The sequence below is a fragment of the Battus philenor genome, unplaced genomic scaffold, assembly GCF_028537555.1.
Source record: "Battus philenor isolate CCGP_79_NKW_IND1 unplaced genomic scaffold, ilBatPhil1.0.hap1 SCAF_17, whole genome shotgun sequence".
Classification (NCBI taxonomy): domain Eukaryota; kingdom Metazoa; phylum Arthropoda; class Insecta; order Lepidoptera; family Papilionidae; genus Battus; species Battus philenor.
Window position 1 is genome coordinate 8,211,655 of NW_027181679.1, and position 18,166 is coordinate 8,229,820.

Genomic DNA, 18,166 nt, shown 5'->3' on the forward strand with positions numbered 1-18,166 from the left:
ACGGGCTATATTGTGAAAAGCGATGTCATTAATCTATGACCAAATATTAATAAAATTAAAAACACTAAAATTTCTTATTTATTTTTAAACATTTAATTCGATATCGTTAATTTCATAAATAACAAACATTTATTTTATAAAATAAAATACTTCACAAGCATAAATTACGTACATGTAAACTAATGTATATATATTTATATTGACTTAATACTAACTTCTTTTAAAATTAAATAAATGTCCAACACTGAGTTCTCACAGACACTGCCAGCTTATTAAGGAAACCAAATTTTATTTATTATTTCACAATGGACGGATTTCATCAGTCAAGAATTTATTTCATTTCATTTAAAAAATGTAACTGCTGTATGTTTTCTATTACTTGTACAATAATTGAATTTTTACAGTAACTACTTCTTTAATTAAATGGGAAAATTATGATTATTTATTCACATTATTTACTCGAACTTGTGAAAAAAAGTGATCATATAGTAAATCCAAACAATAAAGATAATGTTTAGAGGCATTAAAAAGATCTTTAAATATATAATAATAATATGTACAATGTCATAATTGTTTATCGTTAACACAAAAACCAACTTAATTGCTCTTAGACAATTTTATAATAGGAATAATACATAATTCATTATATGTTTAAGCGTTATGCGAATACTGAAACAAATTTGCGCCCCTTGTATTCCAATATTAGCTTTGCTAGCTTCCTCTCATATAATAATTGTGATTGAAAATCCCAAAAAAATGTAGTGAATAATCAGAATAACTTTTACCAGAATTACCTATTAAATTGGTATTAATCAATTATATAACCAAAATTCAATTTATGGTGTTGTTGACTAGCACATAATTTTAAAAGATATAAATAACCTAATCGTGAAGAATTAAACTCGCCCAAAAAGAGAGACGGAAAGGTAAAAATAGGGGTAATAAAAATATTTAAAAACGTATAAATATTCCGCAGTCTTACTCCTATTGTCTTTTACTAACTCATCCAACTTAATAAAACATTTACAAGTCAATCTATCCTAAATTAAAATAATATTTGTAATCTCGTCGTAAAGTTTATAATCGTCGTAAATTTACTGCAAACTATTAACAAACAATTATTTAAAACCCTCACATTTTTATGTGATTTTATAATAATTTATAATAGCGAAATTTAATATTAATTTAAATAGTTTTCTAATTGTGAACCGAAGTATTAATAATAGCTTTACAGAAATTACATAGTCTTGAAATATCAACCGCTGCGAACGCATTTATTATTGGGGCTGGCCACAGCGTTGTCATTATCAGAAGTTGGTTCTGAACCTTTAACAGTAAACGTCACGTAATATCTTTTATTTTTATCCAATTTCTCAGCAGGCAACGCTATTAACTGCTTTTCCGTACCGTGTGACACTTCTAAAGTAACATGAGCTTTGCCAGCACCTGATGGTGGTTTCGAGTTGATCTTCGGTAGGAAGCCTTTAGACTTGGTGCTCGGACCAGCCGTCGAAGGTTTGGGCATTGTGTGATGATTCCATTTGTAGGGAACTTCAACATACAATTAAGTAATTTAGACAGTAATCTAACAGTTAAATATCTCTATACAAAAATATTTACATTTTTTTCTTCGATATACTTACTATAAGCAGAACACGGTATGCCAGTGTACGCATGTACGGCGTGGTAACATCGATGTGTCTTACTTGTACACAGGCATGGATTGTCGGGAATGCCGCTCATTTTGTAAAGTTCACTCTCTCCATAATCGAAATCTATTGGTTTCTCCGGTAATTTATCTAAATATTTCTTTCCGCTTTTTTGTAATTTTCTTAAGCTGTCATATAGAAACTTTTCAAAACTACTGAAAGAATATTCAGGATTGTTATATGGGCCCAATCCGACGTTTGCTAGACTCGATTTATTATATTCGTCGATCGCCCTTTTCACTAACACGGCCTCGTGTGCCTTGCTGGTCCTTATTTGCAAACGCTTAAGCTCTAGCAAATGTTGAAATATTTTTCGTTCGCAATAATACCTGAAATGATATTATGTTTAATATAAATGTATGGTTTTAATAAATTATTAAACTATCAATTACCTTACCGTCTCATATTAGTTTGTATTCTTTGTGTCACCGACCTCATATCTACAGCATTTTTATCTCCGGGTTTACGTATGGGTATTTTACTATCAGTCCGTCCAAAAAATTTACTACTTGCTTTCCTTTGTTGGTAATAAGCATTAAGACGTGGACTCATTATACAACGCTGAACTGGTCTCGGACTTGGTTCGAACCCTGAATCCATCAAACCACTTGACTCGTAACCTCTCTCCGAGTTTTCACTTTTAGATCTCATTGTTATGCGACTTTTTGTTCGACCTTTCTTACGAAATCTTTTTCGGCGTCCGTCAGCTTCAGAATGGCTATAATAAATTTCGTTATCACTAACGCTGGGCACTCTTCCAAAAAAATTATCTCTTAAAAGACTTAACCTATCTTCATTTAATTTATCTTCTATAGACCCATCATCCATCTTGCTAGGTTTTTTCAAAATACCTTCAACAGCATTAGTACCATCTGACAAAACTTTGTAGCTTTCAGTTTCGTAAATACTACTTTTACGACTACTTACTTGACTATCTCTTGAGCTTTTTCCGGTTTGTTTAGGGGATGTCGATGACAATGCCCCGTCCACTTCATACTCTTGTGATTCACCATGCATAATAATTTGTTGTACTGCACGATCACTTCCTGTAATTTCACTGCGCATTTGTTTTAGCTTACTTTTTCCTTTAATCTGAGCTACCTCGCTACTACTTGTTGTGGTGGATGCATATTGTGTTCTCTTTTGCAGCTGATTAATGTCTTTTTCCTCGCTGTCTTGATTAATATTATCTTCGTGTGTTATATTTTCAATGCGATCGTCTTTTTCACTCTGTAAATGATCAGAAGTGCTTTCAGAAACTTTTATCTTAAATATTTCATCTTTTTTAGCAAATGACACAGTTGGCGAGCTACTTTTGTCTTGAAACTCTTGATTATCACTACTAGCTACGTCCAAACTTTTTATACCCGGTAAAATATCTTCACTTTGACCCATATCGTCTGGCCCCGATAAGACTTGAAATGATCTTTTTCGGGGTGAATCTACACTAGAGTCTTCTCTGGAAAGAGATTCTTTATCTTTTTCTCCTGTACTTCGACCTTCATCTACTTTTTCTGAAGATAGTTGGCTTTTATTAGATTCTTCTATGTTTCCAATATTTTGTTGAACTTCGTTATTTAACACTGCTTCTTTGGATTCTTCTACTTCCCCTATACTAGTTTGTGCTAAGGTAGTTTGTTCTCCAGAAGTTTCATTTGATTTTACAACATTTTCATCTGACTTTTCAATAGCTTCATCCTGCGTGGCAGTATCTACTATTTTAGAAATATCAGGCTTATCATTATCAATACCTTCCGGAACTTCATTCACCTCAGTTTTAGTCTCATTTTTTTCCTCTTCGTTAATATTTTTATGAGTTACAGACAAATTTGAGGTTTCGATTGCAACATTGTTTGAAGAATCCATAGTGACAATTAGTTCAGAACTTCCATTAAGTGTAGACTCACGTTCCATGTGGATTTGTGCTTCTGTAACTACCATGTTAGTTTTTACCGAAATGGCGTCAGTCTCAGTTTCACTAAACGTTTTTTCTTTCACTGCGTTTTCTACTTTTTCGGTTTCTGTTTTAGTTGTAGATATATCTACGGCGTTGCTCTTCAATTCATTTTCATTGGACTCTATACTATGTTTGTAATCAACGTTTTTATATTTTACTATATTTACTTTTTGTTTTTCATCATCGTGTTCTATGTGGATTGATGTTTTTTTACCTTTTCTTTTAGAACTACGTCTTTCGCTTGAATCAGAAATGCTGTCCTCCGATGAAGTGCTAGATTTTCTTTTGCCTCGTTTACGATGTTTCCGTTTCTTTTTCTTTTCTGTATAACTTTCAGAATCTGAAGAACTTTCTGATGTGGAACGACAATGGCGACTATGTTTTGGTGTTCTGCGATGTCGTTTTGATGGTTCACTTTTAGATCTATTTTTTTTACTTCTAGAACATGACTTGTGCTTGGGTTGATAGTAATCTTTGACTTCATAGCCTTCAAATTCACTATCATAACCATCACTGAAACTTTTTTGAGGTCTCAAAGGGCGATTTCTTCGATTTATATATTTTTCTGAATGCTTGTCCTCAGATTTTTTTCGGGTTATCCTGTTATCAGAAGAAGAGTCATTAGTATAATAATCGTAGTTTCTATGTTTTGTACGTCGCCTTTCTAAAGAAGGGCTTGAAAGTTCAACTACTTCTCTTTTTTCTATTCTGATACGATCACGTACATCAATTTTTGTGCTGGTTATTTTACGTTGAGGAAGTGTAGTGATTGGAGCTCCATCAATCATTATTTGAGTGTTTGATAATTTAGATGCAGGTAATCCGCCCTGCATCTGTAAATACTTTGCAGTCGACCTATGTCCACGACCGGTTGCGCAATCCAAAGGTGTAATTGGGTCGTTTTTGGATGATCTTGCAACGGGGTTAACTTCAGCTCCGCGATCCAGAAGTAAGCGACAAAGATCAGCATTGTCAGTAGCCGCAGCAAGGTGCAACGGTGTGCGCCCCTCATGGTTAGTTGCATTGACTTGCGATGGCCGTCCGTCCAAAAGCCACTTAACTAATTCCCTGCGCCCTGATGTAACTGCTTCGTGTAAAGGCAAATCTCCCTTCGAGTTACGTAGCCATAAATTTGCTCCCCTTGCTCCTACAACGCAAAAAAGTATTATTGTTTTCCGCATTATTTTATAAAAAATATTTGTTAAAAAGTAATTATAGTCCAAAGTTAATCTATAAAAATATCATTTATGCATTTTTATAAACATTTCAAATACATTTAAAAATACACAAGCAATAACATATTATGGTATCTTCGCTTGCTTATCAATCTTTTGGATTATTGGTTGTACGGTCGCTCTCAATAGAGAATAAAAAGTGCTGTTTTGAGCACCACACACGAGTCGTATTGTGTTGTATTTCAAAGGGTATTGTTATCAGAGGTAGAACATATCACAAGCCAACATATTTTTGATTTTTCAAAATCAGTGGTAAGATTTACCGAGTATGCGGACGGTTTCAATTTGGCCTTTGGCGGCAGCCGTATGCGCAGGGCTACGTCCTCTTCTATCCTGACGATGAGCGTCGGCTCCATGGACGAGCAGCGCTGAAGTCGCATCGGCGTGGCCCAGAGCAGCAGCGTAGTGGAGAGGAGTACAACCATGGGAGTCTACTACATCAACTCTAGCGCCGCAGAGACCGACTAAAGTCTCTAAAGCTTCTGTGTGACCTCTTGCCGCTGCACAATGAAGTGCCGTTAGGCCATCCCTGAAATATTATGTATCAGTTCTACATTCGCAATAGACATGAAGAATGATTGTAATATTTAAAATAATTTGAACCAATTTTCTTTATAACGTATTATGTTTATTATGTTTTTAACGAGATTCCCTAACAGTTGTTACAGCTTATTTTAATGTTAAGCTTCCATATTAATTTAGAATAAATTGCACAACCCTCAAATAGCAAACAGTACAAAAAAATATAAGTATGGTAAGGAATCTGTAATACAAATGTGTGGCTGTAGATATAAATCTTCAACTATTTAGTTATCCCATGTGCAAAACAAAATGCATGCAATGCTGTGAATATCGTATCAAAATCATGTTCAAGATGGATAAGGTGCAGAAGAAAAATAAAAAAGTTAGGCTTTTAATAAATATTTATAAAATAGCAAAATAAAGTTATGTAATAATGACAAGTATTTACTACTTACGTAGTATTTACTGATTATATTCAAATAGTTAATAAATACTTTTCAATTATATTTTACTGTATTTATTATATAGACAATCTAATTCTATCTAGTAGTTATATCTAGTTTCAAGCATAATTATAATTATTATGATTGAAATTTTTATTTAAATCACCTTTTTTCTTTTTATAATCGGATTTATGTTATGTTATTATTATTTTATGGTGATTATTTTCTAATACAAAATGACCGAATATATTTTTAGTACCACCTGATGTCTTCCTCAAAATAGAAGAACATTTTATCGTATCACTTACGGCCAATACTCGCCAGTCTACCGTATGCCTTTCGTATAACATTGAAAACCATTATGATACTTTTATGTTTCCTTAGCGATGTTAAAAAATGTTTTATTATTTCATATTTATTAAGTTAATTTTTATATAAAACCGTTACTATATTTAAATTTTACCATATAACATGCTGTGAAATCATGAGTGAAATCTATCACTGTTTTGTAACTTTAATACATATCATGTACATAAAGAGCCCAGCGGTAGAAGATTGAGACTAGATCGTAGATCGCGGGTTCCATTCCCGGAAAACAACCATTTATAATTCACACTTTGTGAATTAACGATGAAGTATTGCCATTGTTAACATACAAATTACAAGGAGATGGACAGCAGCATTCTTTACTAATCAAATTACCCCAGTACGATCGCCAAGCGTGGTGATTATTTTATATTCTCCATAGATATCTTCAGGGGAAACCAATGTCTTGCATTGGGCGCTATGGTCTGAAACGACGTGTACACTACGAGCAGGTTTACACTTTATTTGTATATATGTGAAGATACTGTATTTTTAAGTGCTGCCGCTAGTTTGTATAAACTTAAAATTTAAAAAAATGACCACGTTATTGTATATCTTATTTTTATTATGTTTTTATCCTCTCATAATAATGGCGGACATAGTCCTTAGTTTTACATAAAGTTTTGTGTTTGATTATAATATTTGTGTTACTGAGATATTTAGATCCAAAGACATAAATATAATACCTATCGGAGTCATCCACCCTGGCTCCGGCCTGGTGTAATGCTAGCACAGCGGCAGCCGAGCCTGCAGAAGCTGCCCACAGCAGCGGCGTGCGCCCGTCAGCGTCACGAACTTCAACGCTCGCGCTGCCCTCACGCACCAGCGCCCGCAACACCTCCAACGCTGCTCCTCTGCTCTACGTTTCGTAACAAATGATTTTACAGAAACCCCTACCAACCGATGCTATCGACACCGCTACACAGCGCCTCCTGGGATATGCTGGTTTCATAAGTTTTGCTTCACCTTTTCAGATCAGATCAAAAACAGCGTAATGAAATTTAAAATTTGTGTTTTACTTATTTATACAAATCATTATCCGCAAAAAATAAATATCCATGTAAATAAACACCGCGCACCAGCCGCTCATAAACCATAATACAACCATCATTAATACGTACTTTTATAAAAAATAGTGATTGTTGTGTGACATTTAATAAATACAAGAAAACTGGTAACACCTCAATTTATTTTTCCTCTAAAATCTTTCATACAATATACATAAAACATTGTTAAATTTCATTTAAAAAGAGCAAGCGTTAAGTTTTCGGCCGACTTTTCTTAGCAGATTAACATTCGCTAGCCAGTGGTAACTTACCACTAATAATGTTAAAATAATTGAGGATCCAAAAGTGCTTGTAAATGCTCTCTTGAAAAAAATATTTTGAATTTGAACATAGTGCTACGCCTAGACGGGGCGGAAGAGTCAGCGTAAGTATCGGCTGCTCCTTTTCTATGGCACAATTCTGCTGTTTTAATAACTATACATATTATTGAAAATATTGTATGATATATAAACGACACTACAGGAAAACAACACTACGAGTACGCAGACCCTTGCAGAGGATAAACCATGTTTTTGAAGATCTTTGCTAAGCCACTAGCAAAAGGCACATGCTATAACACATAGTAGAAGAATTGTCTGGTGGTCATTATACAGTGGGAGATACGTTCCATGCATTTGACGAAGTCCTCATTTGCGAGGATCGTGACTCGAGCAGATGAATATCATAGGAACTATTTCTAGTTATTTGCTTAGAAGTCATTACCTGATGATCCGTGGCAGCGGGCGCACCGCACATCTGCGCGGCGTAGTGTAGGGGATAGCCGCCATGTTGGTCCGGTGTAGCGGCATCCGCGCCCGCCGCCAGCACCGCCCGCAGCGCCCCCACTTCGCCGCACACTGGCACACGGGAACTTCATTAACTAACAATAAGTATGAAGAGACAATTTTTGTTTTTATTACTAAATTTTATATTCTTTGCGAATATTGACAATTATTTTTCTCTTTTTTACCTTAGCAATGCATTAGCTAAATTTATGCTACAAAAGAGTTCGTGCAATCTATGATACGAAATCTAGAGACTGTCTTAGAGAAAAAGTTTAGTGATGATTTTATGACGGTAAATAGACCACATATACATGACAATTTGTACATAATCATATTAACAAATTTAAGAATAATAGTGATGTACGTAACGTTAGAACTGGAAATAAAGAAAAGCTTATTTCTTTCTTTGGGCTTCATAAAATTAGTAACTCTTTTGTAGGCAACTGTATACGCATTATACATACATTACAGTATACGCATATTACAGTACTCTCCCATGTAATATCTTTAAATCATCTAACAAATTTATGTAGTTCATTAAACAAAAATTGGTAGAAAAATCCTATGATAGTGTGAAGGATTACGTAAATGAAAAATAAGTTAGGTAATTAATCGTTTTAACTAAAATATTAAGAATTTTATAAAAGTGACAATAAAAACCCCGTCTGAGTTTATTGTAGGCATCTTTCAGATGAAGGCCCTTTTGGAACCTTCGTAACTTTAAGTGTAATGATTCCTTTCAGTGGCGTTCAATCTAATTAGATTGAACTCTTCTGGTTGTCTTCTCATAGTATGAATAAGCAGTCACTAAATTATCCTATGTGTATAATGATATCAATAAATAAATAAATAGTTTTCATAATATTATTAGCGGACTACACAACTTGTATTCTTATAAATGAAAGACGAAACGATACGAAAATTTAACCAAACGCTGTATTACCCGAAACAATTATTTTTCTCGAACTAACATTACACCCAAAATAACAATGAACACCTTGAAGCGAATGAACGTTTATAATTTATGACACGTTTTCAGTTTGCGGATCTGTAAGTGTTAAAGGCTATATTAGAAAAGATCCGTAGAAAAAATATATAACCTACAAAATCCATATATACCTTACCTATGTCCATAATAATATTAATAAATATGAATAAATACCTATAAACAAGTGCATAGGTAAACATATCTCTTTTCCAGTGTAAGTTCCATACACATAATAATTCTGTATAGTTTTACAATACACTCCCGTGCAATACCTCTAATTTATCTTTCAATAAATGAAATAAAAAGATTTCCTAAAGAAACGGTGGGAGCGAGCTCCAAACTACATAACATGATAAAATATTTATTAAATGAATATACTATTATACTACTGTAGTATCTAAAAAGTGACTTTATTGTGTTTTAATACATTTTGTTTACCAAATGTAATAAATAAATAATTTCTGCCGCATAAAATCTTAGATGTTATAAAAAATGATGTATAATCCTAGCAAAATATAAAACTATTACAGCAATAATACTTATTTAAAGATTTTTATTTTGTCCAAATTTTACCGTAGTTTAGTATTTGATACGCCTTAACATTTTCAAATTTTATATTTGTACAAGACTTAGTCCTAGTCAAGCTTGGGCAGGTCAAGGACCTGACCTTATGTGCCGCTCAATGCCGCTAGAAACCGGACAGCCCCTAGATTGAAATCGGGGGGAAGCCCCTTCCCCCTACGGCTACAAGTTATTACCGAACGTACAAACAACCGCAGTCCAAAACTATCCAACCGCAATTATAACACGATTTGCTATAAATCAATAATGTTTTAAACTTGTTCCGACTTTTTTATGTTTTGACTTACGAATTCATAATTATGCCACTCTACCAGTTATTCTATAATAAACGTCTATTATCAATCTTATGCGAAAAAAATATATTTTAGATACCAATGATATTTTACGATATGTAATATTTAAATTAATATAATAAATAAAATATAAATGCCACATAAAATTGATTACATTATTAACATATTTTCGACAACGATGTCAGTGTCTTGAAGTTTATTTTAATTTTGAAGAAATTTCTTAGTGAACTTTGGTCTATGCTGTGAGATTTTTACATGATATTTTAACCCTTGCACAAATTGTTTATGCCGACGTGAGCATTAGCCGGTTATTTTTATATTTAAGTACTATACATCACCCATGGTGGTTGGTGCCTTCTAAATGAATAATAATCGTGTACATATACAAGTCAAAACGAAAATAAACCATGATGTAATCCGTAGAAAACTTGTTTTATTTGATAGGAGAAAAATATTTCTATCTATCGCTTTGGTGAGTGAACATTTTTAACAGTGAATTTTAATGACAAAGTTCTTAATCTCTCCTTAAGTTTTATTTAATAAGTAATATTCGTGTAATTTGAAGAAGTCATTTTTCTCTTTTTTATATACACGTGGCTGGTCACTGTGACGTGTTATTGAAGCTGCAACAGTATAAGCAAGACAGATGTCGCAAAACTAATAATCCTCGAGCCATGACCGACGTCACGCTTTGAGCGAAGAAAGAATACCGTCTTTTTAATCACGCAACTCGTCTACAAGAACACCGTCACTTCATATCATTCATACGGTGGGCGACTGTTAAACCTAGAACTATGATATTATTGCCTCGCACTGTAGAAGCATTCCGTATGGAATAACTAAGCGGTTTACTTCACTCGACAGCGTATTATTTTAGCATAGAAAACCTTTTTACTTCTAAACTATCATTGGCAATTAGCCACACTTGAAACCATATGCGTGCATACACGCGAGTCCATAAAGCTTCCACACTCTATGTTGATATCGTCTTACTGACAGATTCATACATCGAGTTACCTCTCAAGCAGTATTTTCCAACCTTTTTTGTGCCAGACTCACCTAAGCCTTTTTAAAATTCTTACGCCTTCCTATGTAACATACATTATTTCAATACTAAAGCGATAATATAACTAATATGTAACAAGTGTCGAGTCCATTTTCCAATTGCCACCGGTTAACAACCAAATTGCCCCCCTGTGAGCCGTGGGCTCTACGCTGGGAAACACTGGCTTAACGTATTAGTAGATGCCACACTGGTTCTCTTTACCTACAGCAATTATTTTACCGGTACGTTTATATCCATGATGATGATTGATGCTCCGCTATCTTAACTGTCTTGAACATTGGTATGCACTAAGCTAGCTGACAAGTAATTGCCACTGAGCGGTAAGGATAAGTAATTGATGGCGTGCGAACGACGATTGTGGTTGACACAAGTCACCGAGTGAAGCCGCACGACACCAGCGCGATAACAACTCACTACAAGCGGCCAACTCGCAACACGATTTAGATCCGACCCGATATCAACCACCACATTTGAAAAACGCTTCTAACTACACTTAAATTTAACAACAATACCAGTCCATTAATCTTGACTAAACCGAGAAACAAATAGAATTTGAATTATTAAACAAAACAAAGGCTCTGCCTGATTTGGGAACCACTGGAATTTTTATATTTGTACCATAACTTAACTTTTATTGAAGATGTATTCTAGAATAGTTACTTTAGTTGATAGCGACAGTATTGTATTAGGTTTATGTTGCCTGTAAAAATATTGTAACTCACCGGCCGTTCACAAATGGTTAACCATAAAAATCATTTGTATAATTAATTTTAATCATCATCATTTCCGTCACAGGACGACCACTGTTGGACAAAGTGCTCTCCCATACATTTCCAAAAGAAATTATTAGGAGCGGCCTGCGTCTAACCGCTGATCCTATTCCTAGATCTTAACAAGACCTTCACGTCCTAAGCTGCGCTTAATGATTAGCGGTCTCCACTCTAACACCTTAAGACCCTAGCAACCAACAGTTCTGCGTGCTACGTGACCTGTAACGTCCAGGATATCGATAAAGGACGCTGGATGCAAACTGTTTCCTACTAGTCCTATTGGAAACATTCGCGAATGCCTATGTCCAGACGTGAACGTCCTGAACGTGGCATAGAATCATCCAAAGTTTTATGCTTATTGTTGTTAAAATGTTTTTTTAATTATTCGGGCCATAAAGGAAAATAAAAAAATAAAGAAACTTAAATCGGAAACGACTTATCACTGATCATTTAATTATTTAACTGTTTCGCCTCAAGTTTTATATTAAAGAAATTTATTTAATATCACCTAACAAAAAAAAAAGTAATCGTGATCGTATATTTACTGAGTCAGAAATGAACAAAAATATTTCTACGTCCTTCATCAACCTTTACCAAAATATATGGCTACGTGTCACGGGTAGACCTTTTTCGTAATCAGTTAGAAATTAGTCACAGCTGACCAAACGTGACCTTGCGTGACTAACTATAAACTAGATCTAATCCGAAAATGAAATAACAAATTTTAACGACGAGTTTTGGTACTACGTGTATGTTTTATTACGAGCACATGAAATCTTGGCCCCCGCGGGATCAAAGCATTATATTACGACTAAAGTAAACTTAGTAAAGTCATTAGCTCTACAAAAATAAAAGCAAGTAACAATGAATATTTTTCAATCACGGCATTATAAAATAAAACACAGCAATTATAAAAAAATACAACTATCATGACCGTTGAAAATAAATTCATGACAAATATATAGCTTGCCTGATCTTTATTAAAAATAGTCTGCAGCATCTATCAACATCCGCCGCTCACATGTGTTGGATGTGTCTCCGAGAAAAATGATTTAAATTATTTTTCTATGTTTTACATTAATTTTTTGTCCATTTCTCATAAATTTTCCTGTGTGGCAGGCAAAATTTAACTATCACTTTTCTAAATTAGTAACTAAACAAGAAATTCCTTGTCTTATCTTTGCTCCTGTTCTGCATTTTGCAAGATCCTAATGATCTTATAGTACCACATTGTGCTGCTGGTTCTTTTACTCCACACACTTTTATTTGACAGTTTCCTCGGTTGACAGGGAATATTTTTCCTCGACTAAAAGAAGGTATTTTATTGATCGGAGGCCTATAGCAGAAATCAATATCTCTAGCGATTCTGGACGAACCACAAATCGATGTGACGATCTCGAACACTCGTTATAGCACATCGTGGTCAACGATATCTAATTTTAAACAGTACAACGCAAGATAGGCGTTGAGAGTTCAGCACAGGATCTGTTCCCAATGTCAACCACCGAGGTGATTTGAGTGCGATTCTAACGCCTTCTAGCGCTCCAGTATCTACTGCTAATTTCCGGTCAGCATCATCATCATCATTTCAGCTATAAGACTTATGTTGCTGGACATAGGCCTCTCTCATAGGTTCTAAATAGAAACAGTTGGAAGCGGCCAACAGCGCCTTCATACGACCTTAACAAGGTTGTCGGTCCGTCTTGTGAGCGGACACTTCGCGGATAATAGTTTTGTCTATTGAAAACTGGCTTAAGTTCCTCACCTTCAAGTGCTGCTCTCAGATTTGACACTTACCTGTGGCCCAATGAACAACGGTGTGGTGCTCGTTGTCGCGGGCGTTGACGTCGGCACCTGCAGCCAGAAGCGTCTGCACTAGGGGCACGTTGCCGTGCACCACGGCCAGGTGGAGGGGAGTGAGGCCGTCAACGTCGCGCGCGTCCGCCAGCGCAGGCGCCGCCATCAGCACGCGGTCCGCGCACGCCGCCCGCGCTGCCGCTCGCCCGGCCGCCCCACTCGACGCGCAGTAATGCAACGCGCAGCGCTGGCCGCGGTCTCGCACCCGCGCCGACGACGGCTTGAGAAGTCACAATTACAAAGTTATTACATACAACTGACGATCGTGAAGAACGTGCATTTTTTCATTACTGTTAAATGTAGTTTCATCACTATGTTAGTCGATAGATGCTCACTACAAAGCATAAGCTTTCCCCAAAAATTGCCACAATGACCGGTATTGTACTGCTCGCATCCAACGGCTTCTCGCAATCTTGACTATATCGTCGGTCAACCTAGTGAGGGACGTACCCACGCAACGTCTACTGGCGCATGGTCGCCGCTGGAGAGCCTTTGGGACCGATGACCATCGGTTATATAGCGATATGCTATGTATAGCCGAGCTATGTCGGTGATCTTGATTTTTCATCTCATTTACGCATACAAACGCTATTGGCTGGGTTTGATAAGGAAGGGCGTCCACGATTTTTGGAAAATTTGTAAATTATTTACAAAAATTAATTCGTTCGAGCTAAATCTTTAACCTTTTAAAGAATGAAAGTAAGCCTCCATTCCCACGAGAAGGTTCTCACTACCAGTCGTCTAAATAACCTTAACTTGAAGGATGTTTCATCATCATTATTAGAACATCGACTATATAACATAGGCTTCTTTTACAAATTTTTAATAGCACCGATTTAAAGTGGTCTGCATCTTTGATCTTTCGATCCTTTATTAACACGTTCACTGCGGGCCCAATTTTGAAGAACTTTCAGCTGGTGCGGCTGAGGTCGAATCAGCCTCAAGCTGAACTTCCTAGTAGTGCGGTTGAGGCTTTTTCTGCCTTATGTTCATCAATATTTTTTACCATATTGAGTCAATGCTTTGCAGACATAAAGAAAGCTATATTTGTCTTTGTCATACCTCATACGGTTGAGTGTAAACAGCCGCCGCACTAGAGAGAAAACACGAGTTTTACGCGCCGCACCAGTGCAAAGTCTACCATGAGGCTGAATCGACCTCAAGCCGCAGTGAACGTGTTAATTTAATAGTTGCGATCTTATTTTTATTTCTCTCAATTACATTCTGTGTATTCTGGGTTCCGTTTAGCAATATACACAAGTGACGCTGTGATGCTCTTAAGCTTTGGTAATTATCGAAGTACGCGGGGCCAATTCGGACTGACGATCCGTCACCTTGAACAATAAAGTCCCGCCTCTGTCAAGTTCTAAAACACCACAATTCCCATAACTTTTAATAAATGAGATAAAAGTTTTATCGTTGACTTAATTATCGTTCACCTTAGTTATATGGTCTTTTGTTTTTTTTTTTCCACCGAGGAACAATAAGTTGCTTTAGTACTACACGTTTCAATGTTTTTGGAAATAGGGACAAGTCCGACATAGAAGAGATCACCGACAAATCATATAATTTTTCTCTCATCACAGGTGTCTTGATGAAGTGGCGATCGGATAGTCACATCGCATGTAGAAAATATCAAGAAGGCAAGATGATCGCAGTGTCAGACAGACACCGTTGATAAAATCGCTGGGAGACTGTGAAAGTAGGCTGTTTCCAACCGTTGCTACCGTTGGGGTGGGCCTACGTCCAGCAGTGGGCAACTTACGGCTGAAATGGTGGTGATGATGAGAAAAACCCTTGTAACAAGAGACTTTGTCCGCTTCGTTACTTTTGAATTGCAAATGAATTTCTTTCTAAAACACAATTTTTTTATATATATACTCGTATATCTAATAAATAAGATTCTCGTGTCACGGTGTGCGTAATTGAACTATTCCGAAACGGCTCGACCGATTTTCGTGAATCTTAGCGTGCATATCGGCCAGGTTGGAGAATCATACAACATCTATTTTTCATTCCCCTAAATGTTAAGGGTCCTCCCCTAAATTTTTTTTATGTTTTAGACAAAAAAATTTGTTTTTATTTTTTTATGATACAGCATACAAGAATACATACAACTATAAATTTTCATCCCTCTGCGATCAACTCTTATTTTTTATTTGTTTTTTAATGTTTCCTAGAAATAACATACATGGCAAAACGTTTGCGGGATCAGCTAGTTAAATATATTATTACAATTTAATACTATAAGCTGCAATCAAATCGAACAGAAAAAACGATAACGAAAACATAATGGATACACAAATATAACAAATAGATAACTCAAAATTATTAAAAAAAGATCCCAAGTTATTTTTACTTTTTTTTTATGAAAAGGTCATAATTTTTTGTCTAGTTTAGAGACTGATTTTTAATTATTTACTGAAAAAAATTCATTAAACCGCAAATAAGTAAACGAATAAATACAACAGTACTGGCGTAGTGGTTGAGATCTGTGACTTACGGTCGTTGATTTTGGGTTGAGTTTCCAGCAGGCCAGCCTTTTCGTGAATTATATAATATATGATACTGCTCACAAATGGTAAATTACAATATCGCAAATTAAGTGACATATATGGACTAAAAATCATGATAACCCGAACAATGTAGCCACGTAAACTATATCGGCCATTATTATATGAGAGAAGACGTGTCAATCATTTCATCACGTTAGCCGATAGATGCTCTCTGCAAGACGAGGACTTTCCTAAAGATCCCGCGATGACCAATCTTGTCTTGCGATATATAGTGTGAAATTAATAAAGGTAATAATAACATAACATGGAAAAAACATATAGGGCAAACCAAACAATAAAAGTAATAAATAAAGAATTCATCGTATTTCACTAGTTTGTACAAAAACAATTAAAATATTCATTTGACTAGTGCACTAAAAGACGAAATGTCGCGTATTTGGATATTAAATACTAAGGTTTAATTGCAGCACCAATTCTTTTATTTTTTGTTCGTAGATTTCAAAGTTTTTATTGTAAAATAGCAGCTCTTATTATTATATTATTATATTATATATATATACTACAATCGGTGTTATCCAAAAAATAAATCGACAAATATGTTCGTCTGTTGTCTGCGCTTAAGGATACACAAGCGACTACTTCGTTGTGGTTAAGGGTTTCAACGTGCTATCGATTGTGTATATACGCCGTACCTCGAACCTGAACTATGATGCATTTCCTTAACAAGAAACGCAATATTACTCGAGATATTATATATTTTAAAATGCCATTCTATAGTTACCGACTAGACTGAAATGTTTAATACAAAGACGTAAAAAATTATCTTCCTTGGAACCAGGTTTGTTTCGAAACTATAAGTTATTGATTGGTAACAACAATACGTGATGCCGCGGTGGAAATGTTGAGGGAAGGCCGAGAGCGCAGTTTGATGGGTCGTTCGCAAGGCGATGCCGGGTTGCTCGGCGCATAACATCGCGTGTGAAACATTGCACTCAAAACAATGTTTTGCATTTCGTATAACCACACCGCGGCCAACGTTTTACAACAAATCATTTCTATTTGTAAAGCTCTGACATCTTATTTATTTTAATGTAGCTTTTATGCGATTGTTACGAGTTGACTATCGATTTGTTAGTGTATATTAGTTATACAGCTAAAATTCCGATAACTTAAAATCATGCTAACAAAGACACTTATGTGTTTCTAATGACTATGAAGTTTAGTGTACATCGCTTATCGGTGTTGACGTGACTCAGGTTTCTTTTAGTTTTCGTCTTACTCACGTCCTTATTTAGAATGTCAACGACAGCCTTATAGTCCGCTTGCTGACAAGCGTACATGAGAGGCGTACACCCGTGCGACAGCGAATAGCTCACATCTCCGCTCTTCTTGGAAATGTTCTTCTCCCGTTTGATTTTGGTGCTCTTGTCGAGAAGATCTCCTCGCGGCTTGGGTTTTTTGAGTATGCTGGGGATGGGCTCGCCGCGGCCGCTGGCGCCGCGCTTTTCCATAACAACGTGCTACGTACTGCGAGGCATGCCGAGGCCGAGCGGCACGTCGCGGGGGCGAGCGGGCGCGAAGGGCGCGTGCCTCAGACTGGCCGATCAGAGTAGCGAGCGCCGGCCACAGCCGGACAAAGGCGGTGGGCGGAGGGCCACGCAACGGCCACCCTCACACGATTCACTTTCCACATTAAATCAGGTCACGATCTTATACAGTCTTATATTCGAATGTTCGAAAGACCTCGCTATTCACAAACGCTATCTATTCAGTAAATCATTGGCATTGAACCAGTTACATTTGATTTACAATACGGTATTGGGGAATAACCATAGCTTTGCCGACATACAAAACTATACTTAATAATAAATCACTATCCATCGATGCTCTGAATATCTTATTAGATAATATTTACTACCAGTTAGTCCTTCAAATATGAATTACTGTCATATGGCTATATGTGGCTGCATGGTGGTAATTTGAACAGTGGCAAAACAGTATATCAGAATAAACTTTGCCGTTACGTATGTT

At 36.0% G+C, this 18,166-nt stretch overlaps 1 protein-coding gene across 1 annotated transcript; it reads right to left on the reverse strand.

Moving 5' to 3' along the window:
* Nucleotides 1–1,232: 1,232 nt before the first annotated feature.
* LOC137919939 (uncharacterized) lies at nt 1,233–17,646 on the reverse strand. The gene is made up of 8 exons (XM_068763162.1): nt 17,419–17,646; nt 13,560–13,839; nt 8,002–8,135; nt 6,919–7,091; nt 5,165–5,430; nt 2,107–4,813; nt 1,644–2,038; nt 1,233–1,551 (listed from the first exon to the last, which is right to left on the reverse strand). The coding sequence occupies exons 1-8, from the start codon at nt 17,644–17,646 to the stop codon at nt 1,256–1,258; spliced, it is 4,479 nt and encodes a 1,492-aa protein (XP_068619263.1). The 3' UTR covers nt 1,233–1,255.
* Between the last annotated feature and the right edge of the window lie 520 nt (nt 17,647–18,166).

Coding starts and splice junctions, on each gene's coding strand:
- LOC137919939 (XM_068763162.1), bottom strand. CDS start 17,646: ATGGAAAAGCGCGGCGCCAGCGGCCGCGGCGAGCCCATCCCCAGCATA. Junction 7,092..8,001: donor CCGCTGCCACGGATCATCAG/GTAATGACTTCT, acceptor TACGAAACGTAG/AGCAGAGGAGCAGCGTTGGA. Junction 5,431..6,918: donor AGGGTGGATGACTCCGATAG/GTATTATATTTA, acceptor ATAATATTTCAG/GGATGGCCTAACGGCACTTC.